Here is a 21,781-nt window from a genome sequence, read left to right as displayed (position 1 = left end):
CCCGGCGACCACTGCTCCAGGAGAGGGCAAGAGGGATCCCGCCGCCGCCGGGGAGAGGGAGGGGGCCTGGAGACCGGCAGCTATGTTAGGGCACCCGAGCCGCCGGGGGGGGGGGGGGGGCAGAGTGTATGATTGCCGTTGCTGTGGCTCATGCCTTGAAGTAAAGTGTCTCTGATATGTGAGGACTTACATTGGATTTTGTTTTTGACATCATTGTGTAGTTAAACTTTTGGTGGATGCTCAAATGCTTGAGTTGGGAGCTATCTATTTTTCTTTGAAGTTCATCTTTCTACGTGGGTTAATATCGACAATATGTATTTGCTACGTACGAACTATGGTTGTGTGACGAACCATTTATAATGCGAACATGCTTTCAAATTTGCAGAAGACATTTTACCGGATCTGCTTTGCCAGAACCTAATAAATTTGCAGAACGCATTTTACCGGATCTGTTTTGCCGGAACCTAGTACCGGAGGTAGAGATGCTCTGACGTTGTACAAGCAACCATTCCATTCCGCCGTCTACAAAAGTGACCGAGTTACAAATCGCCACTCCAAGCATTGCTAAAATTCAAGCCGCCTCCCCGTCCAAGTTCTAACCCCGGTACCACCGTGCCCCTCGCCGTGATCTCCCGCCCGATCCGCATGGCTGGAATCAGGCTGACGCCCGAGGAGCCTGAGCTGCCGCAGGGCACCCCGCCCCGCCCCCAGCTGCCGCTCCCCGTCGCCGGCTCCGGCGTCACAGCGGGCGGCGGCGGCAGCGGTGGCCTGGAGATGGCTTCGGACGACGAGCGGTCAGTGGCAGCGGACTCGTGGTCCGTGCGGAGCGAGTACGGGAGCACGCTAGACGACGACCAGCGCTACGCCGACGCTGCCGATGTGCTCGCCGCGGCGGCGGCCGCCGGGAACTTCCCCTCCGCTGCCTCTGATTACTGGTACTCCCCGCTCTTTCTTCATGCAAATTAGCTGAGTTTGAAACGTAGATCTACTGATTTGTGCAGGAAATAATAATGTTCCTCTAGCTTCAGTATGGGGTGGCTGTTAAGAGTATGCGATGCATACATAACATTCTAGAATATTTGTAAGCCCTCAAAAAGATCAAGATGCCCTGCCATAGGTGATATTGGATCAAAGCACTAGAGAAATTTAAAGGGGTTTAGATATTTTTCGTGAATGGTCTAGAATAAATTACTACCATGACTCGTTGCAAATGGTAGAAAAATCTAGATAAAAGATAGTTGTAGGCAGTTTTTTAGTGTTTTGGTGCAGGGCTTGCCACATGGCTCAGTCATATACTCCTCCCGTCCACAAATATAAGATGTTTTGGATATTTCAATATGGACTACATATGGACCGAAATGTGAACGAACACACCAAAATGTGTGTATACATCCGATTCAGAAAAAAGTTAGAACATCTTATATTTGTGAACAGAGAGAGTATTAAGTATAAATATAAGGGTGTCCTTACTTTCATGTAACTAAAGTACAATAAACAAAATATAAGCACGACTAAACTATCACAGATATGAGTTTGGAATGGCTGTGAGAAGGCTATAGTACATAAATAGCCACCAAGAAAAGTTTATATATTGTTTGAAATTTCTACTATTATCAATAAAAGTTAGAGTTATTCCCTGATGTGAGGGTTTGGGGTTTGGTCGTCTTGTGAGTCTGTACACCCTCATATAATGTGAAACGTAGAATTTGCACGCAAAATTTTCTGGGTCTCCTATAGTTATTATGCTTACCATTCTACATTATGCACTTTCTAATTATGTACATCTACGAACAAAGGTGGGAAGTTCATAAAATGTGTCACATTATCACTCCATTACTACTACGAGATTAGCATACGCGTATTCAGACCTAAAATATAACAATTTTCTCGTCTTGTATCAAGGTAGATGAACATGTTATCCAAATAGTAGAACTATATGACAACTTCAAATTAGTGTATTTGAGAAGAAGAAAACTCTATTCGCTATCTTGTTATTTAATAATTTTCTCAATAATTCATACAAATGTTGTAAAATACCCTCGTGCCACGACAGTTCTGACAAAGATGACCAAGATCCTAATGAGGAAGGCTCAATGTTGGGGCTACAAAGTTATTGGGATGCTTCTTATTCTGAAGATCTCGCAAATTTTCAAGAACACGGGCATGCTGGAGAAATATGGTAATTAAATTTTAAATTCTTCTATATTGATTAAAGTGTCTAATCTTGTATAGAAAAATCACATGACGACATATCGGTTATTAAAATAAAACCAAAAGTTTGTCACTAATTGGTTTTACGATGTAACTGTTTTTATTGTTTAGAATTTGTATAGTGCAAATTATAAAGTGTTAGCTCTACTTTTTTATTGAATACAACTTTATTATTTTTATTTTTCTTTTATTGTCAACTATTTTTTGTATGAAGCCGTTGATCATCTGTATTATAGACATAGTGCATGCATTTGAAAAGAGCCATTGAGCATGCATACTCACCTTTTCTTTCTGGTTCCTCAAACTTAGAATCTGGAGTACAAGCACGCACTCACACCAAAACCCACTTATTTATGTAATTGACAATTGACATAATAATAGAGATTTTCTAGAAAATATTGAATTCTTCATTGATACTTTAAGGTCCCCAGTGCTATTTTGCGGAGTATATCGAATGGTTGAGTTATTCATTATTTGTCGCTACTGAGCACAACATTTCTCTTTTGGTAGGTTTGGTGCAGATGTAATGGATACTGTTGCCATTTGGACAAAAAAATTGTGTGTAAGCTTTATCCAAGGTGGACTTTCATCGGCTAATGACGACATCAAATTTGAAGTTGATGATAAACACTTGTTTGACTACCCCGTGCTTGATCTTGGAACTGGCAACGGCCTCCTTTTGCAAGCACTTGCCAAGCAGGGGTACAAACAATGAGTAATCTTAAATATGTTTTCTTATTTATACCCATTACACATAGTAAGGGTTTATTGAATTAATTATGCTAATTCAATAATATGGTACTTAAGAAATGATGTCATCATGTTGCATAGTTTGTTAATACAATTATTTAGCTTAATTATGTGCGCAGAGCAACTTTTAACGTATTCCTAACTTTCTAAGAACTGAACAGACTACTCCCGAAATACCCATTCTCAGTTCTAGTTAAATATTTCCGTTTTTATTAAAGTGAGGCAGTGCTTTTGAAAGCCACTGTCAATGCCAAAGTTGCCCTTATTATGGATTTTGAAGATCATATGTTTGCAGAAGAATGAATAGTTTCAATTTTCAGGTTTTCAGATTTAACAGGAACTGATTACAGTGAAGGGGCCATTGAACTTGCAAGAAACCTTGCTGCTCGTGATGGGTTCACTGCTATAAGTTTTTTGGTCAGTATACTGTATTCAGATGGAATCCTCTTATATTTGTATGCTACAAATATTGTCAAACTATGTTTGTCTACGAAGTCTACACTTTGTTATTATATTCTAAATTTCTTAACTGTAGTTAACATGTTGTTACATATTCTGTAGCCTCAAAGAGAAAGAGCGTATGACAACAATAGCTACTTTCACTAGTCTGGACGAGTCTTAGCTAAACGAGAAGCATCTTTGCATCTTGTCGAAAAGAACAAACACTTACTAAGAATCTACATAGTTTGTTTACCCAAGTCGCCTCTTTTTTCTTATATTTCTAACATCTCTAAAAGTAAAAGCATGAAAGACCATAAACGAGGGGAATGTATACTATTTTTCCGTCATAGCAGGTACTATATCCAGTTTGTGGCAGATAATGTCAACAAAAAGTGCAGTTTCCCAGGAAGAAAATGTATTCAGCCCTAAAGCTCCACCACATAAAATAAAATCAATTGCCATGAATTGAGCAAACATACTGAAGAAATAAAATATCTAGTGGTAGTTTGCATGTATATTCAAAGGCTCACTTTGTGAAGTGTAAAGATACTCAACTTTGTACTTGCCATGCATGCATTTTTTTCTTGAAATTGGTGAACTCTTTGTTAATCTTTTGTTTACTGCTATTCCTCCATAACTGGACTTGCTCTTAGCACAACCAATTGACATACGACATAGGAAAAGTTCATACAACATAGTTCAAAGACATATGACATAGTCGTGAAACAACACATATTCCAATGCCATAGGATATAGCAGTAGGAGAAGCAACACTTCACCGGCATTTTCTGAAGTGGAAGTGGATGAATGCGTCGTAGGGGTTATCATAGTCCTCGTTCGGTGAGGGCTCTGGCGACGCGGGCTTGTTCATTAGCGAGGGCTTTGGCTCGGGAAGCCTCGATCCCCTCCCGAAGCGCCTTCGCATTCTTCCGACGGCGGCAGGCGGCAGACTCCTTCGTGGTCAAGGAGCATTGAAGGATGCCGTGGACCACCTGCTCGTCCTCGGACGAGGATGGCATGGGTGCTGGAGCGGAGAAGGATGCGTCGAGCGAGCCGAACACACTGCGCGAGCTGGATCCGCCCAGCAGGAGGGCCATGGTGCCGCCTTGGACGAGCTTGACCACCGTTGCTCCACCCGTGCCGGGCAGCCGGGGACGGAGCTCGAACTGTGCTGCGGTGGGGACGGTGGGCGGCGATGATGGCCCGCTGCCACTTGACTCGCGCCGGGGTGGAGAGGATGACAGACAGCCTCGGGTCTCCACCCTCGGCTGGCGGAAGGCGAGGTCCTCGTTGTCCTTTGCCTCTAAGAGTTCCCAGTCGATGCCATCGTCCACCGATCCGGACATGGGAATGGTGGATGGAGGCGGGGCGGAGAGCTGAGGAAAGTGAGTCGATTTGGGGCTGGACATTTTTTCTGTTGATTTTGGGATAGGCCCAGGTTTGGTCTGATGTGGCAGACATGTCCGTTCAGCCCCATATCCTCCCCATATGTGGGCTGGGTTTGGGGCGGTCTGGACAGCCCAGACAAATGGAGAGGTTTGGGGAGGCCCGCTGGGCTGTTTTTTTAGTCCTGACTGTCCGGGCGGACGAATGGGGCAGGTTTCGGGAGGGCTGTAGGAGATGCCCTTATCAAATGGTTATTAAGTGCTTACAGTTATGGTGTTTTGACGACTGTAGTAACTCATATTTCTGTCTTCACCAGGTCGATGATGTACTTGAGACAAAGTTAGACAGGAAGTTCAAAATTATTACAGATAAAGGGACATTGGATGCCATTGGATTGCATCCAGATGGCCGTGCAAAAAGGTACAGGAACTACGACTCGGTCATTCTTTGGTTAGCCACCCCCTTAAAATTTCCTTTTCGCTTTTGTCCACTTCCGTGATTATCTATAGCTGCGGAATTAAATATTGTTGATATGTTCTGTGAGATTTGATTATCTAACAAGGACCTTCAAATTTTGCATACTAGAGTTGGAATGGCTAGAAATCTGGAAGCATTAGGTCTCCTATCTGGATAGTTTTTATTTGTTGGCATTCTGTAATAGTGAATAGCATAGCTTTAGCCTTTAGGGCTTTAGGCTGTATGAGCCCAACTTTCAATTTGGTTTAGTTTCAGATCTGCATAGTGCAGTAGATAGCCGAGTTTCACTGCTTAGCAGCACACCATGTTGATTTTAACAACTCAACCAGTGAGTTATATTTCATTGCAATGCAGTATATGCACATACAGGATAGGTTAATGGGGTATGCGGTTCCAATACACAAGAAGCCTGTGTTAAAGATATCTTAAGTACGATTCAATAATCAGTATCATGTTGAGTTAACATTGTTCTCTTTATGTGTTTTTTTTTTTTTGCTTCAGAGTGATGTATTGGGAATCTATATCAAACTTGGTTGAACCAGGTGGCCTTGTGGTCAGTACTTTCTCGTGCAAACTCTCTGAAACTCTTATTTTACACCAGTCCCGTAGAATTGAAACTTATGCTTGTGTCTTCAGGTCATAACATCATGTAATCACACAAAGGATGAGCTTCTGCAAGAAGTAGAAGAGTTCGGTATGCGGAAATTTGGTCAGGAGGACGCAGACAGAGGTGCAGGTGATTCGCACCAGATCTTCCGATACTTGGATCATGTCCAAACGTATCCTACCATCATGTTTGGCGGAGTTGAGGGGTCTCAAGTGTGCACCGTGGCTTTCCAACGGGCGTGAAAGGCCAGCTTAAGAGTTTTTCTCTCTATGTTGTAGCTCTTGTAGCTCAATTTTATCCTCAGGTTGTTGTTGTAGCCTATACTGGCAGTCCTTTCCAGTTTGCAAGGACAGAGAGTAAGAGAACACTTATGAAGCAATTTTTGCATAGTGCAAACGAACAAGAGGGACACGATGTACTGTATTATTTATGTAACCGTGAACGTTTGCCCATTTTCATAGATTTTCCCTACTTTTTCCAAAGAGAATGCGGACGTTTTAGTGCCCGGTGTCTTCCATAGTTGGGCACAAAATTTTCACTGCCATGAATGTTGGAAAGCTGTGCACTCACTCACACTTGCCTAGGGTTTCTTAAACTTTATATACACATGCCCACTTCAATTTCACTTCTCATCTCCATGACTTGTTAAGTCAAGTGTGTTGTTCCTAGTATGTGCTTTGTGTACAATTCTACGGAACATCTTTACACTTGCAATGATTTTGCATCTTCTGTATCCTATGAATGACAGCGTTGATCTCCCTAACCTCATCCAATGAGACTAATATTTGACAGGACCTAACCACCATTCTCCCTGTGCAGCTTGCTACTGGATGCTGATGACATGCTGTTGAGGTGGCGTCGGCTGCAGGCTCTGTGAGTCCTCAGTTCCTACAGGTTCTGTAACTGGGGCCGCGCCATGCACATCCTGCATTAGCAAAAAAATCTTACATTCTGATTGAAACTGAGGGTTTATATACGTGACTGGACATGGGTAAGACAGATCTGTTGTTTGTTCAAAAAAAAAAGACAGACCTGGTGTTGGCTGTACCGATGGAGCAATGTGACAACTGATATCAAGATAATGTAGATGGGTATGATAACTCCGGCTGTTCTGAACATCAGCAGCTGTCTCATCAACGTAATCCGTATCAGAATAGCCCATGAATCACATTCAGGGCAAGAAAATAGAAAGGTCTAACCAGGTTACATGATTCAGTCTCTTACAGTGATCAGTGCCATCGAGTACACCTTGGGGCCGCCGAGGACAAGCGAGATTGCGTCACGGAGCACCAGCAGAGCCATCAACTGAAGGTGCATGTTTGGGAACAAATATGCGCTAGTTGGATGCAGCACGAGCATGGAAGGTTTACATTCTACGTATATCACTTACGGCGATGGCAATCACACGGCAGTAGGTGACGCCTTTTGGATTGCAAAATTGAGAGTCAAAGCTTGATGTGCCAGCAGCATGATCACCGGTTTGGGAAACGTTTTCTCCAGCGTTGAGATTCGCTGGTGTTTCTCCAGCTCTCCTGCAGTGAGAAGAGAGGGCCTAGGATGTTAGATAGGCCCTTCTCAGACGAAAAAATTACCAAGGATCTTAAGCACCAAGTGACACCTGAAGCTAATTTGGTTTCTTCCGATCCGAAACAACTTCAAAGGGGCACTGTAGTTCGGTGTAAATTGCTGTGCCATAGGTAGCAGAGGCAACAAATTAGTCAACAAACTATCTTTTGGCACTGAAGACTGATGATGGCTTTATCAGGAAGTAAAGGGCAAACTGAATTCAGCTGCTTCTTTCTGGTTTCCGTTGAGAATTACTCACCTGTAAGCATATCTCACATATGGTGTCTCCCTTCTCGTTACACCACCTCTGGATGCATATGTGGTGAGCGTACTGCAGGCAGCAACAAACTAGTTCAAATAAAACCTCAATTGGCAGGAATAAATGGGCATCTGCTGGGAAAAATAAAAGGGCAGTCGAATCAACATGAAAAACATGATTCTACCGACACAAGGATAATACCTCGAAAAATCCGATTCGGTTCCGATAACAGAGAAGAACTAATTCACTGATAGTGATATGGAAAATAGAAATTTGTGTTCCCGGTGGCATTTTGATATGGACGTATCTGATACGAAAGCGAGCCGTGTCCCATTGTTTGAAGATGCGGTGATGAATAATAAGTGGGTTCTCAAATTGAGGTTATTTCTGGTGTTTAGAGTTTGAACAATTAAGCAAAATTCCATAGCATATGGAACCATCAAGCTGGGAGAGGAGCAGAAAACCTTGCCTTGAGGCTACCCTTGCAGGAGCAAGGGGTCTCCATGTAGGCTTGATCACCTTCTTCTTGGCAGATTCTGCATTCCACCACGACACCAGTCTTGGTCCTCCCGTCCTCAAAAACACAAGGATCATGATGATCACAAGCATCCTTCGCGGAAGGGGCGTCGAAGATGGCGCCCTGAAGCGTTGCCTCCGTGATCATCCGCCCCGTCATGAGCGCGAAGTGTTCCGCCATCCTCGGACCAATGGCCTTGCCGATTGAAGCGCAGCTGTGGATAACATAAGCATCCATGATTTTCAGGGACGCTATATCTAAAAGGCTGTCTACGCAATCCATGTTAATTCTCACCACATGACAAGAATTAGACCACGGACATCACACACACGAGATGGCAGGAAAGGCAGCTCTTTTTCAAGCGTCTTTCCACCAAACATTCCCTTTGCTTACAGAAAAAGGAGCTGAAAGAGCCATGTGATGCGCCCATGCACGGAGGCAGGCACGGAGACACGAAAAGGGCTATGAACTGCGTGTTACCTGGGGGGCAAGGGAGACGAAGGCGCGCCAAGCAAGCCGGAAAAAAGGCAAGGCACGATCCTTTTTCACGCCGTGAGAATGAGATGAGACATAGCAACACACGTCGAGCCTGGCTTGAATGAAGAAAGGAAGGGAGGGAGGGAGGATATGATATGGAAGCCACCAGGAGAGCGGCAGGGGGGGGGGGGGGGGGGGGGAGGAAGAGGGGAGTAGGAGAGGCAGGCCAACAACGGGAAGAAGGCAAGGGGAGGAGAGTAGGAGCAGGGGGACGCTTGCAGGGCGGGACTTGGAGATCCCAAACATCCAGTAGAGAAGCAAGAGATCGATGGGTTAGGTGGCCCGCTGCTACTGGCCTCCGTTGCGTTTATTTGGTTGAGAGAATAGCCTGACTGCCGCCTCGCGATTCGCGCCGCGGATCTTCGCGGGGTGTCCCGTCCGACCGGTAACTGATATCGTTGGGCAGCCCTACAAGATAGGGCTACCTGTCTGCTCCCGTCAGTCCGGGATGGATAGATAGATAGCCCTCATTTGCCTTATCTGTGAAATGAAATGTTCCTTTTTATCTCGTCCACCGCTGTATATATGGTGCCCTGTTGATTAGTTTCCTGATTACAGTAGGATATAAACAGATTGGAGACGAATTTGTTTCCATAAATAGAAAAGGAGGTAGCTAACCCAACTCAGAGATGCTCTGGAAAAGTGTACCTGGGAGTTGGCATGATTGTTGGGAAACCGATCCTGCCTTTGTGCTGCCCAAAGCCACCAAATTTCATGGGGTACAAAATCGATCCCGTTCATCGGCGAGCATGTTTGCAAGATTCACGGCCCTCCCTCCCTGGTAACTTGTGCACTTACCCGGCCTGCTGCAATCATTCAGGGAACGAACGGCCGAGAGCCGCCGTGAAACGTCCCTTTCCCTGCCATTCGACCACGGCAACGAGTGATTACTTCGTTGATCTGACAACTGGACGTGGTTGGGGGTGGATCAGGACTCCGTTTCTCTCTCATCAGACGCCTATCCGGTTCTCCTGAATTGTGATCCTCCTCTCCGAACACCTTGGCACCGCGACATGGACATCACAGAGCAGAACGCCGGTTAATTTGGATTCATGGGGCTCTTTCTTGAGAAAGACGGATCCTTTTTCCACACTGCCTTTTTGAGTCGCAAGGATTGCAAAAACAATGGGGATGTCCGATTGGACTCTACATTATTTTGCTTGCACCATACAAAAAATAAGGACGCCACTAACCAGTGAACGCCAATTTTTTAGGCAATAATCCCAGCGAACGCCCTTAGGACCGTCAGATCCCGATCAAACGCATGACAGTTACTATACGCAGCGTGCCAAATTTTCTGCCACTTTTTTGTACTACATTGCAATTTTCGGGTTGGAGCATAAAAAATCCCTTACAACAACATAACAATTTTATTTGTTTTCGCATGATAATCTGACGCCCTTTTTTTAACATTTCAGAAAAACTAAGAAGTTTTTTCAAGAGGTCCGAGTGAATTAAAGATTTCCTATGAGTTGTAGTGCAATGAACTCTTTAGGAAAAATTGGTATATGATTCAATTGTACGCATCAAATAACCAACATAGGAAAAATTCTTGAGCTTTGCTAATTCTTTATAATTTGTAATATGAAAATCCTTAGAATAAAAAATGCCCTTAGTTTCCAGCTGCTAATACTAATATGTCATGCATGATCCTTTTCTTGAGTCATCTTATGCTCGAATTTTCTTGTGGTGGTCACCTAAATGTTGAGTAATGCTAGACCTACGTAGGGATTCTTACGTACTTTACGTAATTGATGATTTGTCAGTTTTTAATTCGTCATTAGTTGGGGGCACGGTCCACCCTTGAAATCAGGGGGGGGCAGTTTTGATTAGCGTTTAGCAAATCACGTAGGTTACGTAAGTGCCGTTCGTAGGTGTAGCATTATTGCTAAATGTTTCACCCAAGCAAGAGCATAGAAGCAAAGCATTTCCTGCCCCATGCAGAGGGCCAAAGCATTTCTCGCCTTTTCCCTCCGTAGCGATGATTAGGCCCATGGGGCAGAGAAGAGGAGAATGGTAAGCTATAGGCCCATGCGCAAGTGAGACGATCTGCAGCTTTTGCAATGGGCCTCTTTTGCAATGGACGGTCACGATTTCCGCTCAACTGAGCACAAAGCCCACTAATCCACGAAAACCCTAGCGTCTCACGCCCGCCCCCACTATAAACTCCTCCTCCTCCCTCTCCGCCCGCTTTCCTTCTCATCTCTAGCCTGCGCCGCCGCCTCCACCGCACCCCCCAAAACCCTAGCGCTCGCTTCGCCCCGCCCCACCACCATGGCCGGCGCGCAGGAGTCCCTCGTCTACGCCGGTGTGATGCGCGGCCACAACGACGTGGTCACGGCCATCGCGACGCCCATCGACAACTCGCCCTTCATCGTCTCCTCTTCCCGCGACAAGTCGCTGCTCGTCTGGGACCTCACCAACCCCATCCAGGCCACCCAGGACTCCAGCTCCGAGTACGGCGTCCCCTTCCGCCGCCTCACCGGCCACGGCCACTTTGTCCAGGACGTCGTCCTCAGCTCCGACGGCCAGTTCGCGCTCTCCGGATCCTGGGACGGCGAGCTCCGCCTCTGGGACCTCTCCACCGGGGTCACCACCCGCCGCTTCGTCGGCCACGAGAAGGACGTCCTCTCCGTCGCCTTCTCCATTGACAACCGACAGATCGTCTCCGCGTCCCGCGACCGCACCATCAAGCTGTGGAACACCCTCGGTGAGTGCAAGTACACCATCGGCGGTGACCTTGGAGGCGGCGAGGGCCACACCGGCTGGGTGTCCTGCGTCCGTTTCTCGCCCAACAACTTCGCCCCGACCATCGTCTCGGGCTCATGGGACCGCTCCGTCAAGGTCTGGAACCTTACCAACTGCAAGCTCCGCTGCACTCTTGATGGTCATGGTGGCTATGTTAGCGCCGTTGCAGTCAGCCCAGACGGTTCGCTTTGCGCGTCTGGTGGCAAGGATGGCGTCACCTTGCTGTGGGATTTGACCGAGGGCAAGAGACTCTACTCGCTGGATGCGGGATCCATTATCAACTCACTATGCTTCTCGCCCAACCGCTACTGGCTCTGCGCGGCGACACAGGATTCCATCAAGATCTGGGATCTTGAGTCAAAGCACATCGTGCAGGACCTTAGGCCCGAGGTCCCTGTCTCCACCAAGCAGGTTTGTTTCCAATTCCCAGTATCACTCCTTATGTCCGTGTTTCTTTGATTGTTTACTATTGGTTAATATATGTAGATGTGTTGTTCGTATGATCAGCTTACCCTTGTGGCTATGTAGATCTGTTACATTTTGTGATCTGTATTTATTGTGGTAGTCTAATTTATGATTTACAACGTGTTAATTTCATGTTGTAATGATGATTTTTGCATTGGTTTCTTAACATTACCACGTAAGGGTTTTGGTTCACCACATTATATAATGCAGCTGAAAGCTTGCATAGTTATGCTATTTTGTTCTTTAAATTTGAACTGGTTGACTTAAGTTGCCAATTGATAAAGAGCTTTAATGCAAGCATAAGAATAAATAGCAGTTCACTACCAGTATTTTTCTTATTCAGGGAATGTACATGGATGTGCTTGTTCTGTTGGTTATTTTTCATACATTGATATGAAATGTTTTTGTTCATCTTCCATGGTGCCTCCTGCCCATCTATGTTAAGGCTGCATTGTATTGTCAAGTGAGTTATATAGGAAGCACAGGTATTTGGTGTGCATTTGTTCTAATGCATAGCTAAATAGACCGATTCTGTTTTACAACTCATTTTAAATTTGAGAGTTGCTACATTAAGTTAAATCTGTCGTCTGTTGAGTGGCTTCTTAATATGGTTCATACTGTTTGCCCAGATGCTCTACTGCACTTGCTTGAGCTGGAGCGCGGATGGCAGCACTCTGTACGCTGGTTACACCGATGGAACTATCCGCATCTACAAGATCTCGGGGTTCAGCTACTCTAGCTAGATTATGTATCTTGTTTTAGTGGCCTCTGTTCTGGTAAAACGGCTGTGGTATCTTCTTTTTTTTGACTGTCTTGAGGCGTAATATCTGCCTTGGTACTTCTGCTTAATTTACTATCTGTGTCTTAGCCGCAGTCATGATCTCATGGATAATGCATCGTTTGTTGGTTTTGGCTGTTCAATATATTGTCAAGTGAATCATGGAACCAGTAAATTGTTGCTTGTTATGTCGAAGGATTTTCTAAGAATGATGTCGATTGACCTGCAAGATCCTGTGATCTAACGTGAGTCCCTGATGCTGTATGAACTCTGAATTGCCGCCTGATGTTAATTATGTGGTCGTTGTTGTGCATCCGCTTTAGTGCTAGGTTCTAGTACCACTCAAAAGATTTTGCTTAGCTGTGCGTTAAAAGGAGCGCATACGATCCGCAACTGCGTAGAACGCCGCTCTGCTCCACTGGAGGCCAACTCCGCACGACTGGTGCCTGGAGCAAATAAAAAAAAAACTGAAATAGGCCGCGGCCATAGCGGCAAAGAATTCATGCCGGCTCTCTTCTATAAAGCTACGCCAATAGCGTACCTAAAAAAAGAGAGTTCATGTCTCGCAGTCCTAGCTCATGCCGACTTACAAAATGATATTGCTCTTGGCAGTAGATCAATCATTTAGCTCGAGCATCCCCTTCTGCTTCTTCTTGAATCAAACCCTTCTCTTGAGTGACACCTTGCTCCAATTGCTCAACTCCACCGCCATGATCACCTTCGCAACGAAAACATTGGTTGCTTCAATCTTGAGCTTCTTCGTTTGGATGGCCTCCTCAGTCTTGAGCTTCCTCCTTTTGACGGTCTCTTTCACCTCGAGCTTCTTCGTTTGGAACTCGACGTAGACCTTCATTTGCTCCTCTCTTTTTTTTGTCGCTTTCTCTCGCCTCGTGCTTCCTTTTGGGTCATCATGCCTTGCAAAGTTTATTGCAAGGCCAACGATGCTGCATCACGCTCCTCGTCCACCTTGGAGTTGGTCTTGCCCTCGGTCGCTTCTCTCCTTCATGCTCAACTACGGCCGCTGGCCCTTCATTCTTCTTTTGGGCGGCATATTGCTCTTTAAACTTGGGGCAATCTTTGATGGTCGTCCAAAAAGGGGGGAGAGTGAATGGTTACCTGCCTGGCACCCCGAAGGAGGACGTCGAGACATGGGAGTCGGAGTGGTTTTATATAGTCGATGTCCTTCTTGAAGATCCCGTACGAGAAGGGCTTCCCATCTACTCCCCCGCACCACCGAAAAAGAGATACAACTGGTGGCAAAGGAGTCGTACCTAGGAGCATGCCGAAGCCGAGCGATTGGCCGCCCCCAATTCACACTCCTCGGCCATCACAAACTTACCACTATTGATGTGATGGCCATCGCTATAGGACGTGGAGTTCAACCACTCCAACAACGTACCCACCCAATGTGGCGGTACAACGGATCCAACGACGCCACGTGATATGTCTCCAACGTATCTATAATTTTTGATTGTTCCATGCTATTACAATATCAATCTTGGATGTTTTATATTCATTTACAAGCAACTTTATATCATTTTTTGGGACTAACCTATTAACTTAGTGCCTAGTGCCAATTGTTGTTTTTTACCTGTTTTTGACTTTTCAAGAAATCATTATCAAACAGAGTCCAAACAAAAAAAAACTTTGGGTTAATTTTTTCTGGACCAGAAGAGACCCTAGAAGGTTAGGGAGAAGACCAGAAGACTCACGAGGGAGCGACAAGCTCGTGAGGCGCGCCCCGAGGGGGGGGGGCACAGGCTCGTGGGCCCCTCGTGGCATGTTTTGACCTAATTTCACCACTATAAATGCTCAAATACCCCCCCCCCCTCGGATAAGAGAGCCACCCGAAATACTTTTTCCGCCGCCACAAGTTTTTGTTCTCATGAGATTCCATTTGGAGGCCTTCGTCGGCACTCCGCCGGAAGGGGAATCAATCATGGAGGGGCTCTACATCAACCTTGCTGCCCTTCCGATGATGCGTGAGTAGTTTACCACAGACCTACGTGTCCATAGTTAGTAGCTAAATGGCTTCTTCTCTTTCGATGTTCTTCAATACAATGTTCTCCTTGATGTTCTTGGACTTCTATTCGATGTAATCACTTTTTGCGGTGTGTTTGTTGAGATCCGATGAATTGTGAGTTTATGATTAGATTATCCATGACTATTATTTGAGTTTTCTCTGGACTCTTTTATGCATGATTGTTATAGCCTCGTATTTCTCTCCGATCTACTGATTTGGTTTGACCAACTAGATTGATTTATATTGCAAGGGGAGAGGTGCTTTGTAATGGGTTCGATCTTCCGGTGCTCAATCCCAGTGACAGAAGGCGACATGACACATATGTATCGTTGTTATTAAGGGTAAAAAGATGGAGTTTATTCATGTGTGAGTTTACTTTTTCTACATCATGTCATGTTGCTTAAGGAATTACTCCATTCTTTATGAACTTATTAATACTCTAGATGCATGCTGGATAGCGGTCGATGTGTGGAGTAATAGTAGTAGAGGCAGGTAGGAGTCGGTCTATTTGTCTCGGACGTGATGCCTATATACATGATCATTGCCTTGGATATCGTCATAATTATTTGCTTTTCTATCAATTGCCCAACAGTAGTTTGTCTACCCACCGTATGCTATTTTCATGGGAGAAGCCTCTAGTGAAAACTATTGCCCCCGGGTCTAGTTTTACCATATATTAAAATCCAAAAATACCTTGCTACATTTTCTTTCTTTATTTTATTTTATATTTTATGCGATCTATCTATCTATTACCAAAAAAATTAATCTTGCAAGTAACCGCCAATGGATTAAAAACCCCTTATTCGCGTCGGGTGCAAGGATTTGTTATCTGGTGTGCAGGTACTGCTAACGAGGTGTTGCGTGGTTCTCCTACCGGGTTGATAATCTTGGTTCTTAACTGAGGGAAATACTTATCTCTACTATGCTGTATCATCCTCTCCTCTCCGAGAAATCCCAATGTAGCTCAGAAGTAGCAGGAAGAATTTCCGGCGTCGTTGCTGGGGAGACATCATCAACATGTATCAAGTACCTACGCATAAACTTTTGTCTCCTTGCATTTAATTTATTTTTATTTTGCATCTCATTTTCATCTCCCTCACTTCTAAAACGTTTTTGCAAAAACACAAAAATATTCTTCGTTTGCCTTTTTTGCTTGTTTGCTCGTTTGCTTGTTTTTTGCCTTCATGTCAACACACCAAAAACCAGAAAAAGAACTAGGAAAGTTATAGACATATGGATCCTCATCCACTTGCTAATCTTTTCAAAAAATCCAATTATGTTGAATCAATTGCTAGTGGGTTGTGTGCACTAGATTATCTTTATGAAGTTTTGCTTGAAAATCATGAATCTGAAAATTGCGATGAAGTGCTAAACGAACAAATTTATAAAGTGATTCACGGTAACTTCTTGAATAAAGAGCATAATTGCAATGATGTTATTATAAATTCTATTAATGTCAGTTGTGCTAATGATATGCAAAGCTACAAGCTTGGGGATGATAATTTTGTTACATCCACTACTCATTGTAATGATCATTATTGGGGTGATCCTTCTTACGATCTTGAAAATTTATTTGAACCTCATGATGAATATGATATTGATAATGTTGTTTGCAGTAATATTGAAAGTGGGTTTGGAAGAGTGTCAATTTTAGATAATAACCCAACTACTTTAGAGAGTGTTCAATCTCATGAAATTTTTGATAAAAGTGGGTTTGGAGAGGTCATGACTTTAGTTGATGTTAATCCCACTATATTGGAAGATTATAAAACTTTTATGCATGTGGATCATGAAGAGAAAATTTTATATGATAGCTATATTGTTGAATTTGATTATTATTCTACATGTAATTATTATGAGAAAAGAAAATATGGTTGTAGAAATTTTCATGTTACTAAATTATCTCTCGTTATGTTGAGATTGTCAATGTTTTATTTCTCTCTTTGCATATGCTAGATATTTCCTATCTTGATAATTTGTTTGCATATAAAATTCCTATGCATAGGAAGTATGTTAAGACTCAAATGTCTTTGTCACATGTATTATTATGCTTTTTTTGTGCTTCAATTCTTATCTTTCATATGAGCATCATTGAAATCTCAAAGCCTATCTTAACGACTATAAAGAAAGAGCTTGTTGGGAGACAACCCAATAGTTATATTTTCTGTTTTTTCGTGTTTCACACAATTATGCTCTTGTTATGGTTGTGTTTTTGTGCTTAGATTAGTGTTTGTGCCAAGTAAAGCCTTTGGGATGATTTGGATGATAGTTGATTTGATTCTGTGAAAAAATAGAACCTTTTAAGCCCGGTAGTAGAATTTCTAAAATTCACTGGAACATGTTTTTAATCTGATTTTTTACAAATGATTGATGTACAAATTTCCCACATCATCCTAATTTTTTAGAATTTTTGGAGTTACAAAAGTATGACTAATATTCAGATTTCTACAGACTGTTCTGTTTTTGGCATATTCTTTTTTTGATGCATTGTTTTGCTTGTTTTGATGGAACTATGAATTATATCGGGGGTATAAGCCATGGAGAAGTTAGAATACAATAGGTATAATGCAAAAATAAAATATGAATGGGTTTCCAACAGTCCTAAAGTAGTGATTTGTTTTATTATACTAACGGATCTCACGAAGGTTTTGTTGAGTTTTGTGTGATTGAAGTTTTCATGTTTTGAGTGAGATCACGATGGATGAAGGAATAAGCACTACAAAAAAAAGACACATCCGTGACATTTTGGCCCGAATGAATTTTTTTTCCTGTCATGCTTATGACACTTCTATGACGATAATTGTGACAAAACCCGGTGTCATCATAGATGTGGTGGGCTCCCACTTCTATGATATAAAATCATGATAGAAAATGGCTTTTCATCCTGGGCGGGCCGGAGACGCACCTGCATGACATTCTTTGGGCCTTCCATGACGGAAAAAATCATGGTATAAGCGATGACGAGGAAAATTTCGGGGAGTTCCCGGTTATGGTGGGTGGTCGGGGCCGAGCGATGCACGGAGGGATTGTGCATTTCTCTCGTACACGTACGTGCGTGTGTGCAAGGCGTTGGGCTCTAACTGAACCCGAGCGATTGCACTAGCTACGCATTACTAAACCCGAGCGATCGATCCCTTCGCTGCTAACTGAACCCGACCGACTCCTTCGCTGCTAACTGAACCCGATCTATCGTTGCTGCTGCTTACTGAAGTCAATCGAACCTCTGCCTCTTGATGAACAGTGAATGTGGAGGTCTGTTGAACGAGTCGAGACGTGGTTGGGGTTGGATGAATAGTTCCTGGTGGGGGTTGGATGAACAGGACCCCGTGGTAGTATGCGGTTGCCGCTGGATGAACAGGACCCCGAGAGGAGGCCGCCACAGCCGAGCTGGTTGGGGGTGGATGAACAGGACCCCGTGAAGGGCTGGTTGAACAGTATCATGTGGAGGGCTGGATGAACCCATGTATGAAAAGTAGCTGGTGGAGGCAGGAGGAAGACGCAGTGGATGAAAAGTTCAGGTGGAGGCTGAAGGAAGTCGACGGTGGGTGAACAGTAACCCATGGAGTCCCGTTTTGGGGTACGCCACACCCCTCCTGATGAACATGACCCCCGTTTTGACCGTAGCGCCCCAACACAAGTCTGTTTCCTCCGTTTTGCGGTACGCCAGACCACTCCCAATGAACATGATCCCGTCTCGACTGTAGACGGTCGAGCAGAAGGTCGTTTCCTTCGTTTTGTGGTACGCCAGACCCTTCCCGATGAACAAGACCCTGTTTCGACCGTAAGCGCTCGAGCAGAAGGCCGTTTCCCTCTGTTTTTCAGTACGCCACACCCCGTTTTGGCTGTTCCGTCCAAGCTGGCTGACTCCCGATGAACACAACGTGTTATGTTGCCTCTCGATGAACACGACGTAGTTTCTCCGTTCCGACCTAGTCGGTTGGCTTCCGATGAACAGGACGCCGTTGCTGCCATCCATTGCCTCTCCATGTACACGTGCCCTGGCCGTACATATGTGCGAGTATGTACGTATGTGGCCGTATTTTTTGGCATCTGGCTGTTCGTACGTGTGCATGGTTTAGACTAGACTATGTGAACTGCTATGTCGGGGGCTCAACTAATACACGTGCCGCTTATTGCTTGGCCATGGTTCATCATTGCAGAGAGATCGATCGACCAGTATGTACGTACACGTTCGCGACCAGACAGACAAGGCTACATACGCTTTGATCGGGTGGTTGATACGTCTCCAACGTATCTATAATTTTTGATTGTTCCATGATGTTGTATTATCATTCTTGGATGTTTTACAATCATTTTATATCATTTTTTGGTACTAACCTATTGACATAGTGCCCAGTGCCAGTTGCTGTTTTCTGCATGTTTTTTACATCGCAGGAAATCAATACAAAATGGAGTCCAAACACAGCGAAACTTTTTGTGGAATTTTTTATGGGCCAGAAGACATCCAGTGGGCCATGAACGCACCTGAGGGGAGCTCCGAGGGGAGCACAACCCACCAGGACATGCCTGGGGGCCCAGGCGCGCCCTAGTGGGTTGTGCCCTCCTCGTTGGCCTCTCGCACCGCCTCTTTTCTCTACAAATACCCCAATATTCCAGAAACCCCAGGGGAGTCGACGAAAATCAATTCCAGCCGCGCAGAGTCCAGAAACACAAGATCCAATCTAGACACCATCTCGGAGGGCTTCATCATGTCCATTGGCGCCTCTCCGATGATGCGTGAGTAGTTCTTTGTAGACCTACGGGTCGTAGTTAGTAGCTAGACGGCTTCCTCTCTCTCTCTCTCTCTCTCTTGATTATCAATACAATGGTCTCTTGGAGATCCATATCATGTAAGTCTTTTTGTGGTGTGTTTGTTGGGATCCGATGAACTTTGAGTTTATGATCAGATCTATGTTTTTATCCATGAAAGTTATTTGAGTCTTCTTTGATCCCTTATATGCATGACTGATTATAGCATCGTATTTCTTCTCCGATATTTGGGTTTTGTTTGGCCAACTTGATCTATTTATCTTGCAATGGGAAGAGGTGCTTTGTGATGGGTTCGATCTTACGGTGCTTGATCCCAGTGACAAAAAGGGAAACGGCATGTATGCATTGTTGCTATTAAGGATAACAAGATGGGGTCTATTTCTACATAAATAGATCTTGTCTACACCATGTCATCTTTCTTGTTGCATCACTCCGTTTCTCCATGAAATTAATACACTAGATGCATGCTGGATAGCGGTCGATGTGTGGAGTAATAGTAGTAGATGCAGGCAGGAGTAGGTCTACTAATATTGACCGTTATGCCTATGTAATGATCATTGCTTGGATATCGTCATGATTATTTGAAGTTCTATCAATTGCCCAACAGTAATTGTTTTCCCACCATTTGCTATTTTTCTCGAGAGAAGCCACTAGTGAAACCTACGGCCCCCGGGTCTCTTTTCATCATATTTGCCTTTGCGATCTATTTTATTTGCTTTTATTTTCAGATCTATTAAACCAAAAATACAAAAGTACCTTGCTACAATTTATTTGTTCCGCGATCTATTTATCCTATCTACCACTTTTATCCCATGTTGTTTGCCTATCTTGAGGCGCCGTACCCGAAAGGGATTGACAACCCCTTTTACACGTCGGGTTGCGAGTATTTGTTATTTGTGTGCAGGTGCTGTTTACGTGGTGTGAGGAGGTTCTCCTACTAGTTCGATAACCTTTGTCTCATCACTAAGGGAAATACCTACCGTTGCTATACTGCAGCATCCCTTCCTCTTTGGGGAAATACCGACGTAGTTCTAGCAGACATCAATCTCCTAGATAGATCTTGCGTGAGCATAGGAATTTTTTTGAAATTGCATGCTACGTTTCCCAACATGGAGGACATCACAATCCGATCATTTTGTGAAGCTCTAATAAAATCGAACTTATCATCCCTGTTTGCAAAGATATTCAGTCAGTGTGATTACAATAATAGTTGAACTAGATGATAAAACATAACACTCACAAATAGAAACAGATCACCTATGCAATCTCTATTTAAGACTAACTACTTGTTGGAGAAGATTAGGCTTGGAGTTGGATGAGGAGGATAGCAAAACCAATCTCCCTTTCCGCAATCCCACAGAAATGTAAAAACGTTGCCCGTGTGGCATTTTGGCGGAACTGCACAAAACACGCATAAGAAAAAAGTGATTTGTGCAGTTCACCAAAAGGCCGCATTAGCAACAAGGTGAAATGGATAGCCCTGTTTGCAAAAAGAGGTAGAAAGGAAACAATTACTGCCCAATAAAGGGTTGAAGATACATACACTGACAAAAAGAAGCATATTCCATGTCATAAGGGAAAGATAGCAGCATGGTGGATTATCAAATGGTGTGAGGACGAGATTGCAAGATGGAAAGTACGCCAGACGAGCTATGTTTTGGGCAAAGAACTAGGGAAGATCCACATATAGGATTTTCCACATGCAGCAACGCGGGAATATGGGCAGTGGAGCAAGGCCGGAGGGGATACCTGGGGGTCATTGGGATGTAACTAGGAGGGCGGCAGCGGGCGGATCTACCCATACTACGGCAGCGAGCAAGTGGCATAGGCCCTATCGTGCCGGAGCTTGGTCAGAGAGAACGTCGGGTACCATAGATCGGGACGTGCTGCCTCGGCGCCATCGAACAGAGAAATGATGCACATCCTCCCTTTTCACCGGCGGACAAGATGTGGCCAGATCAATGACCAACGGTGAGAGAGAGAGGCCACCACCGCCTTGTGTGCGATACTGTGAAGAGAGACAAACCCCGGCAGACAGGCTCCATTGTATATAGTGGAGCGGACTACTTTTTCCTTCATAACAATCATTTTATATTCTATGTACGTGCCATTGAGCAATATAACTTTATTTAAAAATAACACACCAACGCATCAAGTCGAACTTTGTTTCGTGCACGCATGGTACATGACCCCCGTAGGTAAACAACTGCTACACGCTCTCAAGTTAGCACGTGGGCTGCCATTTC

The 21,781-nt window shown here is 44.3% G+C and overlaps 3 protein-coding genes across 5 annotated transcripts; 2 read left to right on the top strand and 1 right to left on the bottom strand.

Annotated features, from left to right (window-relative positions):
* The first annotated feature begins 483 nt into the window (after positions 1 to 483).
* On the top strand, positions 484 to 6,330 carry LOC123070538 (EEF1A lysine methyltransferase 2). Of its 2 annotated transcripts, none has more exons than XM_044493787.1 (7): positions 484 to 935; positions 2,054 to 2,179; positions 2,722 to 2,769; positions 3,282 to 3,378; positions 5,105 to 5,208; positions 5,767 to 5,818; positions 5,902 to 6,330. In XM_044493787.1, the coding sequence occupies exons 1-7, from the start codon at positions 646 to 648 to the stop codon at positions 6,112 to 6,114; spliced, it is 930 nt and encodes a 309-aa protein (XP_044349722.1). In that variant the 5' UTR covers positions 484 to 645; the 3' UTR covers positions 6,115 to 6,330. The 2 variants fall into 2 exon arrangements, with proteins under 2 accessions (XP_044349722.1, XP_044349721.1); XM_044493786.1 differs by having other exon boundaries at positions 500 to 935; positions 2,722 to 2,913.
* A 138-nt stretch (positions 6,331 to 6,468) lies between these two features.
* Positions 6,469 to 9,300, bottom strand: LOC123070539 (uncharacterized). Of its 2 annotated transcripts, none has more exons than XM_044493788.1 (8): positions 8,509 to 9,300; positions 8,167 to 8,428; positions 7,698 to 7,769; positions 7,491 to 7,558; positions 7,263 to 7,404; positions 7,097 to 7,177; positions 6,905 to 6,997; positions 6,469 to 6,797 (listed from the first exon to the last, which is right to left on the bottom strand). In XM_044493788.1, exons 1-8 carry the CDS (start codon positions 8,592 to 8,594, stop codon positions 6,696 to 6,698), a joined length of 906 nt encoding a protein of 301 aa, XP_044349723.1. In that variant the 5' UTR covers positions 8,595 to 9,300; the 3' UTR covers positions 6,469 to 6,695. The 2 variants fall into 2 exon arrangements, with proteins under 2 accessions (XP_044349723.1, XP_044349724.1); XM_044493789.1 differs by having other exon boundaries at positions 8,695 to 8,892.
* A 1,644-nt stretch (positions 9,301 to 10,944) lies between these two features.
* LOC123070537 (guanine nucleotide-binding protein subunit beta-like protein A) lies at positions 10,945 to 12,885 on the top strand. The gene is made up of 2 exons (XM_044493785.1): positions 10,945 to 11,910; positions 12,594 to 12,885. Exons 1-2 carry the CDS (start codon positions 11,026 to 11,028, stop codon positions 12,705 to 12,707), a joined length of 999 nt encoding a protein of 332 aa, XP_044349720.1. The 5' UTR covers positions 10,945 to 11,025; the 3' UTR covers positions 12,708 to 12,885.
* The last annotated feature ends 8,896 nt before the right edge of the window (positions 12,886 to 21,781 follow it).

Source organism: Triticum aestivum, chromosome 3B (genome assembly GCF_018294505.1).
Source record: "Triticum aestivum cultivar Chinese Spring chromosome 3B, IWGSC CS RefSeq v2.1, whole genome shotgun sequence".
NCBI classification, from domain to species: Eukaryota; Viridiplantae; Streptophyta; class Magnoliopsida; order Poales; family Poaceae; genus Triticum; species Triticum aestivum.
This window is presented reverse-complemented; position numbering and strand designations above follow the sequence as displayed.